This window comes from Engystomops pustulosus, chromosome 3 (genome assembly GCF_040894005.1).
Source record: "Engystomops pustulosus chromosome 3, aEngPut4.maternal, whole genome shotgun sequence".
In the NCBI taxonomy this organism is placed as follows: Eukaryota; Metazoa; Chordata; class Amphibia; order Anura; family Leptodactylidae; genus Engystomops; species Engystomops pustulosus.
In genome coordinates this window covers 20,030,062-20,048,739 of record NC_092413.1, presented here as the reverse complement: position 1 = coordinate 20,048,739, position 18,678 = coordinate 20,030,062, and the positions used below count along the sequence as shown (strand labels likewise).

Sequence of the window (18,678 nt, the reverse complement as noted above, 5' to 3'; positions counted from 1 at the left end):
TATACTTAGCAGAATATTATGCTAAGCAAACAAAGAATGCAAGCAACCTGGAATGCAAGCATCCTATACTATCACTAAATTTATACCCAGAGAAGACAAGAGACCAGGCCCTCATTTAGCTCGTAAAACAATTAATCTAGGACACTTAACACATGTGGATCAAGTTCTGAACAGAGAAAAACAAATTCATTGAGGGGCATAGATGAACATTAAATCAGGTAAGACAGAAAAGGGTCAAATGTTACAGAAAGAAACAGACACATGCAATACTAGGGCAATCAGAGATATATACCATTGCAGAGAGTGAGACTGGATTTAAAGACACAGTAGATGGGTGAAAAATGATTCAGCAATCAGAGATATATACCTTTGGAAGAGAAGAGAGTTTGATGTTATATCCATTCAATGTCAAACTGCAGTTTCATACTTCTCAGAATATTATTATACTTAGCAGAATATTATGCTAAGCAAACAAAGAATGCAAGCAACCTGGAATGCAAGCATCCTATACTATCACTAAATTTATACCCAGAGAAGACAAGAGACCAGGCCCTCATTTAGCTCGTAAAACAATTAATCTAGGACACTTAACACATGTGGATCAAGTTCTGAACAGAGAAAAACAAATTCATTGAGGGGCATAGATGAACATTAAATCAGGTAAGACAGAAAAGGGTCAAATGTTACAGAAAGAAACAGACACATGCAATACTAGGGCAATCAGAGATATATACCATTGCAGAGAGTGAGACTGGATTTAAAGACACAGTAGATGGGTGAAAAATGATTCAGCAATCAGAGATATATACCTTTGGAAGAGAAGAGAGTTTGATGTTATATCCATTCAATGTCAAACTGCAGTTTCATACTTCTCAGAATATTATTATACTTAGCAGAATATTATGCTAAGCAAACAAAGAATGCAAGCAACCTGGAATGCAAGCATCCTATACTATCACTAAATTTATACCCAGAGAAGACAAGAGACCAGGCCCTCATTTAGCTCGTAAAACAATTAATCTAGGACACTTAACACATGTGGATCAAGTTCTGAACAGAGAAAAACAAATTCATTGAGGGGCATAGATGAACATTAAATCAGGTAAGACAGAAAAGGGTCAAATGTTACAGAAAGAAACAGACACATGCAATACTAGGGCAATCAGAGATATATACCATTGCAGAGAGTGAGACTGGATTTAAAGACACAGTAGATGGGTGAAAAATGATTCAGCAATCAGAGATATATACCTTTGGAAGAGAAGAGAGTTTGATGTTATATCCATTCAATGTCAAACTGCAGTTTCATACTTCTCAGAATATTATTATACTTAGCAGAATATTATGCTAAGCAAACAAAGAATGCAAGCAACCTGGAATGCAAGCATCCTATACTATCACTAAATTTATACCCAGAGAAGACAAGAGACCAGGCCCTCATTTAGCTCGTAAAACAATTAATCTAGGACACTTAACACATGTGGATCAAGTTCTGAACAGAGAAAAACAAATTCATTGAGGGGCATAGATGAACATTAAATCAGGTAAGACAGAAAAGGGTCAAATGTTACAGAAAGAAACAGACACATGCAATACTAGGGCAATCAGAGATATATACCATTGCAGAGAGTGAGACTGGATTTAAAGACACAGTAGATGGGTGAAAAATGATTCAGCAATCAGAGATATATACCTTTGGAAGAGAAGAGAGTTTGATGTTATATCCATTCAATGTCAAACTGCAGTTTCATACTTCTCAGAATATTATTATACTTAGCAGAATATTATGCTAAGCAAACAAAGAATGCAAGCAACCTGGAATGCAAGCATCCTATACTATCACTAAATTTATACCCAGAGAAGACAAGAGACCAGGCCCTCATTTAGCTCGTAAAACAATTAATCTAGGACACTTAACACATGTGGATCAAGTTCTGAACAGAGAAAAACAAATTCATTGAGGGGCATAGATGAACATTAAATCAGGTAAGACAGAAAAGGGTCAAATGTTACAGAAAGAAACAGACACATGCAATACTAGGGCAATCAGAGATATATACCATTGCAGAGAGTGAGACTGGATTTAAAGACACAGTAGATGGGTGAAAAATGATTCAGCAATCAGAGATATATACCTTTGGAAGAGAAGAGAGTTTGATGTTATATCCATTCAATGTCAAACTGCAGTTTCATACTTCTCAGAATATTATTATACTTAGCAGAATATTATGCTAAGCAAACAAAGAATGCAAGCAACCTGGAATGCAAGCATCCTATACTATCACTAAATTTATACCCAGAGAAGACAAGAGACCAGGCCCTCATTTAGCTCGTAAAACAATTAATCTAGGACACTTAACACATGTGGATCAAGTTCTGAACAGAGAAAAACAAATTCATTGAGGGGCATAGATGAACATTAAATCAGGTAAGACAGAAAAGGGTCAAATGTTACAGAAAGAAACAGACACATGCAATACTAGGGCAATCAGAGATATATACCATTGCAGAGAGTGAGACTGGATTTAAAGACACAGTAGATGGGTGAAAAATGATTCAGCAATCAGAGATATATACCTTTGGAAGAGAAGAGAGTTTGATGTTATATCCATTCAATGTCAAACTGCAGTTTCATACTTCTCAGAATATTATTATACTTAGCAGAATATTATGCTAAGCAAACAAAGAATGCAAGCAACCTGGAATGCAAGCATCCTATACTATCACTAAATTTATACCCAGAGAAGACAAGAGACCAGGCCCTCATTTAGCTCGTAAAACAATTAATCTAGGACACTTAACACATGTGGATCAAGTTCTGAACAGAGAAAAACAAATTCATTGAGGGGCATAGATGAACATTAAATCAGGTAAGACAGAAAAGGGTCAAATGTTACAGAAAGAAACAGACACATGCAATACTAGGGCAATCAGAGATATATACCATTGCAGAGAGTGAGACTGGATTTAAAGACACAGTAGATGGGTGAAAAATGATTCAGCAATCAGAGATATATACCTTTGGAAGAGAAGAGAGTTTGATGTTATATCCATTCAATGTCAAACTGCAGTTTCATACTTCTCAGAATATTATTATACTTAGCAGAATATTATGCTAAGCAAACAAAGAATGCAAGCAACCTGGAATGCAAGCATCCTATACTATCACTAAATTTATACCCAGAGAAGACAAGAGACCAGGCCCTCATTTAGCTCGTAAAACAATTAATCTAGGACACTTAACACATGTGGATCAAGTTCTGAACAGAGAAAAACAAATTCATTGAGGGGCATAGATGAACATTAAATCAGGTAAGACAGAAAAGGGTCAAATGTTACAGAAAGAAACAGACACATGCAATACTAGGGCAATCAGAGATATATACCATTGCAGAGAGTGAGACTGGATTTAAAGACACAGTAGATGGGTGAAAAATGATTCAGCAATCAGAGATATATACCTTTGGAAGAGAAGAGAGTTTGATGTTATATCCATTCAATGTCAAACTGCAGTTTCATACTTCTCAGAATATTATTATACTTAGCAGAATATTATGCTAAGCAAACAAAGAATGCAAGCAACCTGGAATGCAAGCATCCTATACTATCACTAAATTTATACCCAGAGAAGACAAGAGACCAGGCCCTCATTTAGCTCGTAAAACAATTAATCTAGGACACTTAACACATGTGGATCAAGTTCTGAACAGAGAAAAACAAATTCATTGAGGGGCATAGATGAACATTAAATCAGGTAAGACAGAAAAGGGTCAAATGTTACAGAAAGAAACAGACACATGCAATACTAGGGCAATCAGAGATATATACCATTGCAGAGAGTGAGACTGGATTTAAAGACACAGTAGATGGGTGAAAAATGATTCAGCAATCAGAGATATATACCTTTGGAAGAGAAGAGAGTTTGATGTTATATCCATTCAATGTCAAACTGCAGTTTCATACTTCTCAGAATATTATTATACTTAGCAGAATATTATGCTAAGCAAACAAAGAATGCAAGCAACCTGGAATGCAAGCATCCTATACTATCACTAAATTTATACCCAGAGAAGACAAGAGACCAGGCCCTCATTTAGCTCGTAAAACAATTAATCTAGGACACTTAACACATGTGGATCAAGTTCTGAACAGAGAAAAACAAATTCATTGAGGGGCATAGATGAACATTAAATCAGGTAAGACAGAAAAGGGTCAAATGTTACAGAAAGAAACAGACACATGCAATACTAGGGCAATCAGAGATATATACCATTGCAGAGAGTGAGACTGGATTTAAAGACACAGTAGATGGGTGAAAAATGATTCAGCAATCAGAGATATATACCTTTGGAAGAGAAGAGAGTTTGATGTTATATCCATTCAATGTCAAACTGCAGTTTCATACTTCTCAGAATATTATTATACTTAGCAGAATATTATGCTAAGCAAACAAAGAATGCAAGCAACCTGGAATGCAAGCATCCTATACTATCACTAAATTTATACCCAGAGAAGACAAGAGACCAGGCCCTCATTTAGCTCGTAAAACAATTAATCTAGGACACTTAACACATGTGGATCAAGTTCTGAACAGAGAAAAACAAATTCATTGAGGGGCATAGATGAACATTAAATCAGGTAAGACAGAAAAGGGTCAAATGTTACAGAAAGAAACAGACACATGCAATACTAGGGCAATCAGAGATATATACCATTGCAGAGAGTGAGACTGGATTTAAAGACACAGTAGATGGGTGAAAAATGATTCAGCAATCAGAGATATATACCTTTGGAAGAGAAGAGAGTTTGATGTTATATCCATTCAATGTCAAACTGCAGTTTCATACTTCTCAGAATATTATTATACTTAGCAGAATATTATGCTAAGCAAACAAAGAATGCAAGCAACCTGGAATGCAAGCATCCTATACTATCACTAAATTTATACCCAGAGAAGACAAGAGACCAGGCCCTCATTTAGCTCGTAAAACAATTAATCTAGGACACTTAACACATGTGGATCAAGTTCTGAACAGAGAAAAACAAATTCATTGAGGGGCATAGATGAACATTAAATCAGGTAAGACAGAAAAGGGTCAAATGTTACAGAAAGAAACAGACACATGCAATACTAGGGCAATCAGAGATATATACCATTGCAGAGAGTGAGACTGGATTTAAAGACACAGTAGATGGGTGAAAAATGATTCAGCAATCAGAGATATATACCTTTGGAAGAGAAGAGAGTTTGATGTTATATCCATTCAATGTCAAACTGCAGTTTCATACTTCTCAGAATATTATTATACTTAGCAGAATATTATGCTAAGCAAACAAAGAATGCAAGCAACCTGGAATGCAAGCATCCTATACTATCACTAAATTTATACCCAGAGAAGACAAGAGACCAGGCCCTCATTTAGCTCGTAAAACAATTAATCTAGGACACTTAACACATGTGGATCAAGTTCTGAACAGAGAAAAACAAATTCATTGAGGGGCATAGATGAACATTAAATCAGGTAAGACAGAAAAGGGTCAAATGTTACAGAAAGAAACAGACACATGCAATACTAGGGCAATCAGAGATATATACCATTGCAGAGAGTGAGACTGGATTTAAAGACACAGTAGATGGGTGAAAAATGATTCAGCAATCAGAGATATATACCTTTGGAAGAGAAGAGAGTTTGATGTTATATCCATTCAATGTCAAACTGCAGTTTCATACTTCTCAGAATATTATTATACTTAGCAGAATATTATGCTAAGCAAACAAAGAATGCAAGCAACCTGGAATGCAAGCATCCTATACTATCACTAAATTTATACCCAGAGAAGACAAGAGACCAGGCCCTCATTTAGCTCGTAAAACAATTAATCTAGGACACTTAACACATGTGGATCAAGTTCTGAACAGAGAAAAACAAATTCATTGAGGGGCATAGATGAACATTAAATCAGGTAAGACAGAAAAGGGTCAAATGTTACAGAAAGAAACAGACACATGCAATACTAGGGCAATCAGAGATATATACCATTGCAGAGAGTGAGACTGGATTTAAAGACACAGTAGATGGGTGAAAAATGATTCAGCAATCAGAGATATATACCTTTGGAAGAGAAGAGAGTTTGATGTTATATCCATTCAATGTCAAACTGCAGTTTCATACTTCTCAGAATATTATTATACTTAGCAGAATATTATGCTAAGCAAACAAAGAATGCAAGCAACCTGGAATGCAAGCATCCTATACTATCACTAAATTTATACCCAGAGAAGACAAGAGACCAGGCCCTCATTTAGCTCGTAAAACAATTAATCTAGGACACTTAACACATGTGGATCAAGTTCTGAACAGAGAAAAACAAATTCATTGAGGGGCATAGATGAACATTAAATCAGGTAAGACAGAAAAGGGTCAAATGTTACAGAAAGAAACAGACACATGCAATACTAGGGCAATCAGAGATATATACCATTGCAGAGAGTGAGACTGGATTTAAAGACACAGTAGATGGGTGAAAAATGATTCAGCAATCAGAGATATATACCTTTGGAAGAGAAGAGAGTTTGATGTTATATCCATTCAATGTCAAACTGCAGTTTCATACTTCTCAGAATATTATTATACTTAGCAGAATATTATGCTAAGCAAACAAAGAATGCAAGCAACCTGGAATGCAAGCATCCTATACTATCACTAAATTTATACCCAGAGAAGACAAGAGACCAGGCCCTCATTTAGCTCGTAAAACAATTAATCTAGGACACTTAACACATGTGGATCAAGTTCTGAACAGAGAAAAACAAATTCATTGAGGGGCATAGATGAACATTAAATCAGGTAAGACAGAAAAGGGTCAAATGTTACAGAAAGAAACAGACACATGCAATACTAGGGCAATCAGAGATATATACCATTGCAGAGAGTGAGACTGGATTTAAAGACACAGTAGATGGGTGAAAAATGATTCAGCAATCAGAGATATATACCTTTGGAAGAGAAGAGAGTTTGATGTTATATCCATTCAATGTCAAACTGCAGTTTCATACTTCTCAGAATATTATTATACTTAGCAGAATATTATGCTAAGCAAACAAAGAATGCAAGCAACCTGGAATGCAAGCATCCTATACTATCACTAAATTTATACCCAGAGAAGACAAGAGACCAGGCCCTCATTTAGCTCGTAAAACAATTAATCTAGGACACTTAACACATGTGGATCAAGTTCTGAACAGAGAAAAACAAATTCATTGAGGGGCATAGATGAACATTAAATCAGGTAAGACAGAAAAGGGTCAAATGTTACAGAAAGAAACAGACACATGCAATACTAGGGCAATCAGAGATATATACCATTGCAGAGAGTGAGACTGGATTTAAAGACACAGTAGATGGGTGAAAAATGATTCAGCAATCAGAGATATATACCTTTGGAAGAGAAGAGAGTTTGATGTTATATCCATTCAATGTCAAACTGCAGTTTCATACTTCTCAGAATATTATTATACTTAGCAGAATATTATGCTAAGCAAACAAAGAATGCAAGCAACCTGGAATGCAAGCATCCTATACTATCACTAAATTTATACCCAGAGAAGACAAGAGACCAGGCCCTCATTTAGCTCGTAAAACAATTAATCTAGGACACTTAACACATGTGGATCAAGTTCTGAACAGAGAAAAACAAATTCATTGAGGGGCATAGATGAACATTAAATCAGGTAAGACAGAAAAGGGTCAAATGTTACAGAAAGAAACAGACACATGCAATACTAGGGCAATCAGAGATATATACCATTGCAGAGAGTGAGACTGGATTTAAAGACACAGTAGATGGGTGAAAAATGATTCAGCAATCAGAGATATATACCTTTGGAAGAGAAGAGAGTTTGATGTTATATCCATTCAATGTCAAACTGCAGTTTCATACTTCTCAGAATATTATTATACTTAGCAGAATATTATGCTAAGCAAACAAAGAATGCAAGCAACCTGGAATGCAAGCATCCTATACTATCACTAAATTTATACCCAGAGAAGACAAGAGACCAGGCCCTCATTTAGCTCGTAAAACAATTAATCTAGGACACTTAACACATGTGGATCAAGTTCTGAACAGAGAAAAACAAATTCATTGAGGGGCATAGATGAACATTAAATCAGGTAAGACAGAAAAGGGTCAAATGTTACAGAAAGAAACAGACACATGCAATACTAGGGCAATCAGAGATATATACCATTGCAGAGAGTGAGACTGGATTTAAAGACACAGTAGATGGGTGAAAAATGATTCAGCAATCAGAGATATATACCTTTGGAAGAGAAGAGAGTTTGATGTTATATCCATTCAATGTCAAACTGCAGTTTCATACTTCTCAGAATATTATTATACTTAGCAGAATATTATGCTAAGCAAACAAAGAATGCAAGCAACCTGGAATGCAAGCATCCTATACTATCACTAAATTTATACCCAGAGAAGACAAGAGACCAGGCCCTCATTTAGCTCGTAAAACAATTAATCTAGGACACTTAACACATGTGGATCAAGTTCTGAACAGAGAAAAACAAATTCATTGAGGGGCATAGATGAACATTAAATCAGGTAAGACAGAAAAGGGTCAAATGTTACAGAAAGAAACAGACACATGCAATACTAGGGCAATCAGAGATATATACCATTGCAGAGAGTGAGACTGGATTTAAAGACACAGTAGATGGGTGAAAAATGATTCAGCAATCAGAGATATATACCTTTGGAAGAGAAGAGAGTTTGATGTTATATCCATTCAATGTCAAACTGCAGTTTCATACTTCTCAGAATATTATTATACTTAGCAGAATATTATGCTAAGCAAACAAAGAATGCAAGCAACCTGGAATGCAAGCATCCTATACTATCACTAAATTTATACCCAGAGAAGACAAGAGACCAGGCCCTCATTTAGCTCGTAAAACAATTAATCTAGGACACTTAACACATGTGGATCAAGTTCTGAACAGAGAAAAACAAATTCATTGAGGGGCATAGATGAACATTAAATCAGGTAAGACAGAAAAGGGTCAAATGTTACAGAAAGAAACAGACACATGCAATACTAGGGCAATCAGAGATATATACCATTGCAGAGAGTGAGACTGGATTTAAAGACACAGTAGATGGGTGAAAAATGATTCAGCAATCAGAGATATATACCTTTGGAAGAGAAGAGAGTTTGATGTTATATCCATTCAATGTCAAACTGCAGTTTCATACTTCTCAGAATATTATTATACTTAGCAGAATATTATGCTAAGCAAACAAAGAATGCAAGCAACCTGGAAATCTAGGGAAAGGGGGGTGATTTGAACTTTTAATATTTTATACATTTTTTACATTATTTAAACTTTTTTTTTTTTTCTGCACTATGTCTTAGACCCTCTAGGGTACATTAACCCTAGATGGTCCGATCGTTCCTACCATATACGTTAGGAACGATCGGGGAGCAACGATCGGAGGTAAGATGGTGGCGACTTTGCTAGCGGCACACAACAGGTTAACACCCACGATTAGTGCAAGCACTGACTGCGGGTGATAGCTATGCGTCTTTGCTGCAATATGCAGCAAAGCCCATCTCAGTATGAAGAGGGCTCAGCTCATGAGCCCTCTTCATACACCCTTCATGGCTCCGTGGCGGATATATCCGTCACTGAGCGTGAAGGGGTTAAGCAACTCTGAGGCTCCCAGGGCTCAGGTAGAACTCGGAGGCTCAGGTAGATTCCCAAGTACTGCAGCGTTAGGGACGGGCGGCAAAGACAACTACAGACACAGGCACTTCCAGTCCAGCAGCAGCTCTACAGACAAGATAAGCTCTGGATCCAAGGGGAGGGGGCATAGCAGTGGAGACTGTTTAATAGGATAGGTAGCAGAGCAGAGTGTGTCATTATGTCTTATAGCCATCACTCTTTCTATGCGTCAGATTTAGAAGCTAAATAAAAGAATAGATAAACCCTGTACACTGATAATCTAAGCACATTGTAAGCACAGAACATCTCATAGCACAGAGAATCATGAAGTGTTTGCTTAGAGAGTCCCGCCCACACTTTGGAATCTTACACTGACCATCACTGAGTGATAGGAGCAAATAAATAAATAAAAAAAAAGCAATAAAACTGAGTAAAACTGTAAAGTAAAGCATTAAAAATTATCTTTATTGTGTAAACATCACTTTGGGATTAGAATTTCAGAACTTTCTTTCATGGTAAAACCTTTTTAATAAAACACATGAACCCATTACACCTGCCCATGTAAATACCTTGTTCCTTAACATCTCCCACCCAAGAACATGCCGGCAGAGTCAGCGGAGCGAGACTCCACCCTCAGACATCCAGATTCTATCTAATCCTATTACACACCTTGTGCAGTAACCAATGACTTACTACACGCTCACCATGGGGAAAGTTTCAGCAAGTTATGACCTCAGCAAAAGATTCTTTAGTTATTGTTATTACTGATCAAGTCACTTCCAGATACTCTACATCAGGGATAGGGAACCTATGGCTCGGGAGCCAGATGTGGCTCTTTTGTTGGCTGCATCTGGCTCTCAGACAGATCTTTAATACATAGTGATGGCTGCTGTGTGTCTTAGACTGATCACCAGACACAGGCAGCAATGTTACCACTGCCTGTGTCCTCTGTACGTCCCAGGCGCCATTGCTGCCATCGCCTGAGCCTGGGTCAAAGAGAAGAGCATGGGAGCGATGACAATCAGGCTTGGGGGGGTGGGGGGGTGGGTGAATATTTATTTTTTGTTGTTGTTGTGGCAACCTATCTACTGGGATTATGTGCTGTGGCTACCTATATAGTGGGGACATATGCTGTGGCTACCTATCCACTGGGAGTATGTGCTGTGGCTACCTATCCACTGGGAGTATGTGCTGTGGCTACCTATCCACTGGGAGTATGTGCTGTGGCTACCTATCTACTGGGAGTATGTGCCGTGGATACCTATATACTGGGAAGCATGTGCTGAGGCTATCTATACACTGGCGGGCATGTGCTGTGGCTACCTATTTACTGGGAGTATGTGCTGTGGCTACCTATTTACTGGGAGTATGTGCTGTGGCTACCTATTTACTGGGAGTATGTGCTGTGGCTACCTATTTACTGGGAGTATGTGCTGTGGCTACCTATATACTGGGAAGCATGTGCTGTGGCTACCTACCTGGACCACTACAATGATGGTCTTCACCAGAACCCACTGCAAAGCAGTATGGTCTTGCTGCAGCGTGGTACCACCAGGTCGTTCCACAGTCGCGACTTGTCCACGGTGGCAGCCAAAGTCGAGGTACAGGATCACTAGGTAGTCTCGTGGTCAGGAACAGGCAGACGGTCACGGCAGGCGGCAATAATGCAAGGTCAAGGATGGAGCAAGACGTCAGGGCTGGCAGCGAAGGAGCAGAATCAGGAAAAGCTCCGGGGTCACAACAGGAGGTCAACACTTGGGAAGGAAAAACTGGGGAAAGCTTCCTCATAGGCATGAAGCACTAATATCCAGTGGGGATTGCTGGGAGCCGCCGGTCTTTATAGGAACCTGGGAAGTGGGCAAGGCCAATCAGCGGCACGCTCTTTAAATCTGCGAGTGCCGGCGCGTTGGCCACGTAGGATGGGAGCCAGAAAGTGATGAGTTAAGTGAACTCGGAAAGGGGGCGCCGCCAGGGAGAATGCCTGCGATTTTAGACGTAGATCGCAGGGGCACCGTGACACTGGGACTACCTATCTACTGGGGGGCATGTGCATATGGTCGGCTTTTACGGAATAACATTTTAAAATATGTGGCGTTCATGGCTCTTTTAGGCAAAAAGGTTCCTGACCCCTGCTCTACATTATGGCCAAGAAATACAAGGCGGACTACCGGCCAGAGGGTTAGCTGGAGTCTCTAGATGTCCATAATTCGTAAGAGGTGTCCAAGGTCCAAGCTCAGGCTATGGAATACCCCCCCCCCCCCCCCCCCGACTGGAGGACAATGAGAGATGACAGTTTATGGATAATATGAGACTATGGGCACAGTAGCTGTAAGGTCTCATCTCTTACTTGAAGTACTACTTTTTTCTTATTGAGCAGAGACAGCGCCACTCTTACCTGTAGGCTATACCTGGTATTGAAAACCAGTCAACATACAGTATATAGAACACAATAGTGTCAATGTTTGTTCTGAATTCCATATAGGTGACCAATTCTCAGGATAAACCAATATCTGACTAATGGAGATGGAAGGGTGGAGGCCTCGGCCCCGGCACTGATCAGCTATCAGAACCCACCCCAATACCGAGCAAAGACATCTGCTTCAATGAAGACCAGAACAGATGAATGTATTGGTAGTAGGTCGATACCAAAGTCTCACAGATATTAAAGGAAACCTACCACTTAAAAGTGGTAGTTCTAAGACACAGATACATGGCACTAGCTCTGGGTGAGCTGGAGCTTATTTTCATTAATAAAATAAACCCCCTATCGCTGAATTATAATTTATATTAAAATTAGTCTCCGCGCACCATGCGCGCGGCCCATTCTGAAGTGCCGGAGATCCGGTGACATCACCGAGTTCTCCGGCACACTCGCGCCGGCGCAACTTCGCACGGGGAAACATGCCGTGCGAAGTTGCACAGGCGCGAGCGTTCCGGAGAACTCAGTGACGTCACCGGATCTCCGGCACTTCAGAATCGGGCGCGCCCTTGGTGCGCCATGCCCTACAGCGGTGCGTCGAGACAAATTTTAATATAAATGATTTAGCGATAGGGGGTTTATTATTAAGTGGTAGGTTTCCTTTAAAGGAGCACTCCGGTCACAGCTGATACATTGAATTATACCTTCAGGCCCTGCACCATGCATTATACAAAATTAGCTGTAACTTTAATGTTCCTTAAAAGGGGTATTCCTCCCACAAAGACAGTATTCTTATTTAAGAATACTGTCTTTGTGGGAGGAATAACCCTTTTAAGGAACACTAAAGTTACAGCTAATTTTGTTACCCCAGCTAATACTTGGGGTAACAAAATATCACATTCTATAATTCACTTTTAATAACAAACATGCAGCATTTCACAGATATAATTCCAACATGTCTCTATCAGTCCTGGTGTTGTTCTTCTCATGAATAGCTTCTCTTCATGTACTGCAGGTGGAGGGGCAGGAGGCAGAGGCACTTCCTGTCCAGCAGCAGTGCGGACAAGATAAGCTCTGGATCCAAGGGGAGGGGGGCACATAGCAGACCTGACAGTGTGTGTTATAGGTGAGTTAGCAGAACTGAATGTTTCATTCTGTGTTATATCCATCTCATGTCTCCGATTTGTCTCATCTTTTTCTGTGTGTCAGATACTAGTAGAATGTTCAGAAGCTTAATAAAAGTGTAGATAAACCCTGTACCTTGATAATCTAAGTACATTGTCAGCACACAGCATCTTATAGCAAAGAACTCATGAAGTGTCTACTTAGCTAGTGCCCGTCGGCACTGCTCAATTTTGTGCTGACCATCACTGTGTGAGAAGACCAAAAAGAGCAATAAAACTCTCTAAAATAGTAAAGTAAGGGGGTTAGAAATCATGTTTATTGAAACCACAAGGGGGTTTAAAATTTAAAAAAAACTTTCTTTCATGGGCAAAGCCCTAAGTGATGGCAAACCTTCAGTTCCTGCACAGAAGGCAACTCTTCAGTTCCCTGAAACTGCAGGACAAGTCTTGCCTTCGAGTCCAGTCCGGTAAACTCTATGCTGGGGCAATGGCCTGGGTGCCCAGAGTGCCACCTCTGCTTTAAGGTATGCATGGTCCAGGATCTGAAATCCTATGATATGTCATCTATATAACATACAGGACAACCCCCTTAAAGGTATAGTCACAATCCTCTTCAAAATTCAATACCTCTTCCTCAAGCCAACTAGGGAATTCTCATTAAGGGGGTTGCCCACATACTATCTAAATCCATCATGATAAACAACTACTCATAGATGCAGACACTGTGACTGTGGTAATCATCTTATATTGTTATCATATTTTAAAATTATGCTTATGAGCCAGTTGTGCTAAGGTGGGGGGAAACTTAGGTGCTGCTGCTTTACATGCCGTTACACTGTGCAGGAGCAATTTCTCCCTCCCAATGTGTGAGAATACATCAGCCTGAAGGAAAAGGATAGACAGTAACAGCCTGTAAAGCTACAGCACGGAGGGGATCTGGTAACAACTTCCTGAGAACAATAATTAGCTTAATTATAAAGGTAGATTTTAGAAGGAAGGCCATGGAAAACAAACATAAGAAGATTACCACAGGTGGATTAGCTCAATGGGGTGAGAATTATTTAGACAAATCAGTTCTATAAGTATCTAGTCATATCAGAGATAAGATTCTCATCTTTCAGGTAGCATCAGGCTTGTGGTTCTATGATCTACAAAACCAGGGATACATTCAAACTAATAGTTGGGAATGAGAACTGTGGCTAAAGATCCAGTTCCCACCAATGTCCAACTAGCTGCATCTCTGGTTCTGTGGATCCTACTATTATATGAAACATGGGATTCTTATCTTGAATATGACACCAGCAGCATGCTTCTAGGTGCTATAGAAATGAATAGAGGGGCGTGCATCCTTCCTTCCAAGGGCATCTACCACCAGGATAAAGGACTGTATGCAAATGAGCCTGAGGGGCTCCAGGCTCCATTAATACCTATGGAGCCTGGAGCCCCTCAGGCTCATTTGCATACAGTCTTTCATCCTGGTGGTAGATGCCCTTTAAGCCCAGTGTTAATCACCACTCTCATTGCCATGTCAAGACAAAAATATACAAACTATAAAAAGGGAAATGCATAAAGACACATCCACATATATAGTACGAATTTATTTAGTTTTTATATGTCAAAAAAAAAAAAAACAATTTACTGTCGCGAGACAGGAATGCATGAGATAGAAATGGCTCAAAACATCTTCACATGAAACACTCCGATTCAGATTTCTTTCACAAATTTTTTTGAACCTGAAACACCTACAAGTTACATCGTTAAAACACTTTCCATCCATAAATCACATATTTTATTAGATATAATCATTTTTTTTTCAATAAACAGTCACCGTCACCTGCGGGTTATTTTATTTTTCGTCTGCAGTCACAGGAACTGTTATTTATTTTATTTCCAAACTGTTGCGTATTGAAAATTTAAAAAAAAAAAAAAAAAAAAGGCAAAAAATGTAGTTTCCAAAAAAAAAAAAAAAAAAAAATTTTAGTAGGCACAGCATTTCAAATACGCAGTCTTGTTTGGAATGAGATTTTTGTTTTTTTCTTGTTTCCTCAAAATTGAGGAATTTTTTTTTTGAGGACCACTGTAAACTAGAGAATACGTTTGTGTAGAATCTTTTTGATAAATGTACGCGTACGGTTTTCCCATAGGCGCATACATGTACAGAGATAGACAAATAGAATCTATAGACACATACAGAAACATTTCGCCATATACTTTCACTGTAAATCGGTTTTTGTGTATGTGACGTCCTTTGGGGGGGCGAAGACCCCCCTGGTTCTCCTCTAATGACCCCCTTTTTATCCGTAGCAATTCTCCTGAGAAGATACTGGAAAGGGAATGACATTTTTAGATGCACTTCGGAATGGCGCAATGATGTAAACCCTTGCACACTTAAGACTTGTGCATGAAAAAAAAAAAAATCTTCTAAAAGTATGAACAAAATTACATAAAACAGTCTTTTTTTTTTTTTTTTTTTTTAAATATTCACAAAGAAAAAACACATTTTTTTTTTTTTCTAAAGATTTCCCCATGAATCGATTTGGTTGTACGAAAAATGAAAAGAAAAAAAAATTCTAATAAACTAATCTAAAGTCTATAAAAAAAAAAAAAAAAAAAAGTAGAAATGCCAAGCACCATCATCAGTGAATTAATTAAAAAGGTGATTAAATTATAATCCTACTGCACTCAGAACGCGTTTTTTTTCCTCCCAAATCCCAATTTCACCTTGGTGAAAAGACATGCAATATATGAAACCAGGATCAGAAAGAAAAAAAACAAAAAAAATCCAAAAAGTTTCTAAAAAAAAAAAAAATAATTTGCTTGGTCAGAATAAAGCGAGATCTTATTTAAATAAGCTGCTAAGTAGTTGTTATAGGCAATAAAACAGTCCTTAAAAAAAGGTAGGTAGCAGCACTTAGGGCAAACATCATAAAACGGTATGAAAAATTTGCATAATTTCGACCAAAGTCGCTCAGAAGTTCGAGCCCAGGTTCGGATTTTGTTATTTACCTGAAAAATAATCCACAGTGGATCAGCCTTTGGCCTTTTATGCACCTTAGTCAATCGCTCGTCTATAGGTCTTCTATGTTTGCTTTAACTATTCAATATTTTTAAACTTTATTGACCCAGTTTGACCCTACAAAAAAAAAAAAAATTATGTACAACAAACCACTTTGTGACATCAGTTCTTTCATAGAGGTTGGATGTTTTTGTAGAACTCTTTGATGTCCATCATCTTCTTCCAGCTTTGGCTTGTTCTGGAGCTCGTGTACAGTTACCCCCCGGAGCCTACATCACACAAATTTTGGTGTCGTATTCCAGCCAAATATTCTCCTGCTAGTTAAACCCTCTTCCCGTAACGAAAGCTCACACACCAGGTACAAAAAACAAAAGAAATAGAAAAAAGTTACGAACAGCTAAACCCGACGCTGTTAAGACACCGGTGAATCTTCTCCCTGGGTGTCCTCTAGGGTCGGAGAATCGGTTGACTCCTCGTTTATTTCACTAGAGGCTTCTTGACCGTTCTCCTCCACAGGTCCTTGGCTGCTCTCTTCACTTTGCACCTCGTTGTGGTACTCTGTGCCCTCTGGGATTTCTTCTCCAGCATCTTCTGTTGGTAGGGGAGACTCTACAGGTGGAAGGGTTTCCTCATTGGTGGGTTGTGGGTCGGAGGTAGGGGAAATTTCCTGCACAACCTTCTCTGTTGCCGTCGGTGTGTTGGCGGCACTTACTTCTACCGTATTATCGGTTTGGGAGTGTGAAACTTTTTCTATCAGTCTCCACTGCATGATGCTCATGTCCTTCCCTCCTGTTGAGACCAGGTGGCCATCACTATGGGTAAAGCTAACATTGGTAACGTGACTGCTGTGAGCGCTGTACTTGTGACTCGGAGCCTGGCAAACAAAAACAGAAAAAGTCATTACAAAAAAACTAAGACTGGAAAAAATTTGTTCTAAAAAACCCCCTAAAATTAATGTATGAATATGGAGTTTGCCAAATCAACAGATTAACCAAGACCAATGCAAGTGAGAATCCTGAGGTTTGGGTAATGGTGCACACTGAGTGGAAGACTGAACGGACTTTCAGGACGATATAAAACTCGAGTAGAAGCTGAGGGTGGGAAATGAATTTGTCACAACCCCTCTAGTATATAGCCAGACAGCCCGCCCCCCTCTAGTATATAGCCAGACAGCCCGCCCCCCTCTAGTATATAGCCAGACAGCCCGCCCCCCTCTAGTATATAGCCAGACAGCCCGCCCCCCTCTAGTATATAGCCAGACAGCCCGCCCCCCTCTAGTATATAGCCAGACAGCCCGCCCCCCTCTAGTATATAGCCAGACAGCCCGCCCCCCTCTAGTATATAGCCAGACAGCCCGCCCCCCTCTAGTATATAGCCAGACAGCCCGCCCCCCTCTAGTATATAGCCAGACAGCCCGCCCCCCTCTAGTATATAGCCAGACAGCCCGCCCCCCTCTAGTATATAGCCAGACAGCCCGCCCCCCTCTAGTATATAGCCAGACAGCCCGCCCCCCTCTAGTATATAGCCAGACAGCCCGCCCCCCTCTAGTATATAGCCAGACAGCCCGCCCCCCTCTAGTATATAGCCAGACAGCCCGCCCCCCTCTAGTATATAGCCAGACAGCCCGCCCCCCTCTAGTATATAGCCAGACAGCCCGCCCCCCTCTAGTATATAGCCAGACAGCCCGCCCCCCTCTAGTATATAGCCAGACAGCCCGCCCCCCTCTAGTATATAGCCAGACAGCCCGCCCCCCTCTAGTATATAGCCAGACAGCCCGCCCCCCTCTAGTATATAGCCAGACAGCCCGCCCCCCTCTAGTATATAGCCAGACAGCCCGCCCCCCTCTAGTATATAGCCAGACAGCCCGCCCCCCTCTAGTATATAGCCAGACAGCCCGCCCCCCTCTAGTATATAGCCAGACAGCCCGCCCCCCTCTAGTATATAGCCAGACAGCCCGCCCCCCTCTAGTATATAGCCAGACAGCCCGCCCCCCTCTAGTATATAGCCAGACAGCCCGCCCCCCTCTAGTATATAGCCAGACAGCCCGCCCCCCTCTAGTATATAGCCAGACAGCCCGCCCCCCTCTAGTATATAGCCAGACAGCCCGCCCCCCTCTAGTATATAGCCAGACAGCCCGCCCCCCTCTAGTATATAGCCAGACAGCCCGCCCCCCTCTAGTATATAGCCAGACAGCCCGCCCCCCTCTAGTATATAGCCAGACAGCCTATATAGAAAGTGGTTGATATGGTAGAATTTTTTGACACCTTACAAGAGTTTTTTAGCCCTTTTTTTCTGGTCACAAACAGGGGACAGTCTCCTCTCTTACATCACCTGAAATGCCCCTAAATATTTCTGAAAATTTTTATAGTAGTGTTTTTTGGA

The 18,678-nt window shown here is 40.1% G+C and overlaps 1 protein-coding gene across 1 annotated transcript in view; it reads right to left on the bottom strand.

Annotated features, from left to right (window-relative positions):
- Positions 1-14,863: 14,863 nt before the first annotated feature.
- The window catches only part of EML4 (EMAP like 4), a 104,291-nt gene continuing 100,476 nt past the window's right edge, over positions 14,864-18,678 (bottom strand). Inside the window, exon 24 of the mRNA XM_072140252.1 lies at positions 14,864-17,170. Within this exon, the coding sequence (XP_071996353.1) occupies positions 16,709-17,170 (462 nt within the window). The 3' untranslated portion in view covers positions 14,864-16,708. The remainder of the gene's footprint in view (positions 17,171-18,678) is intronic.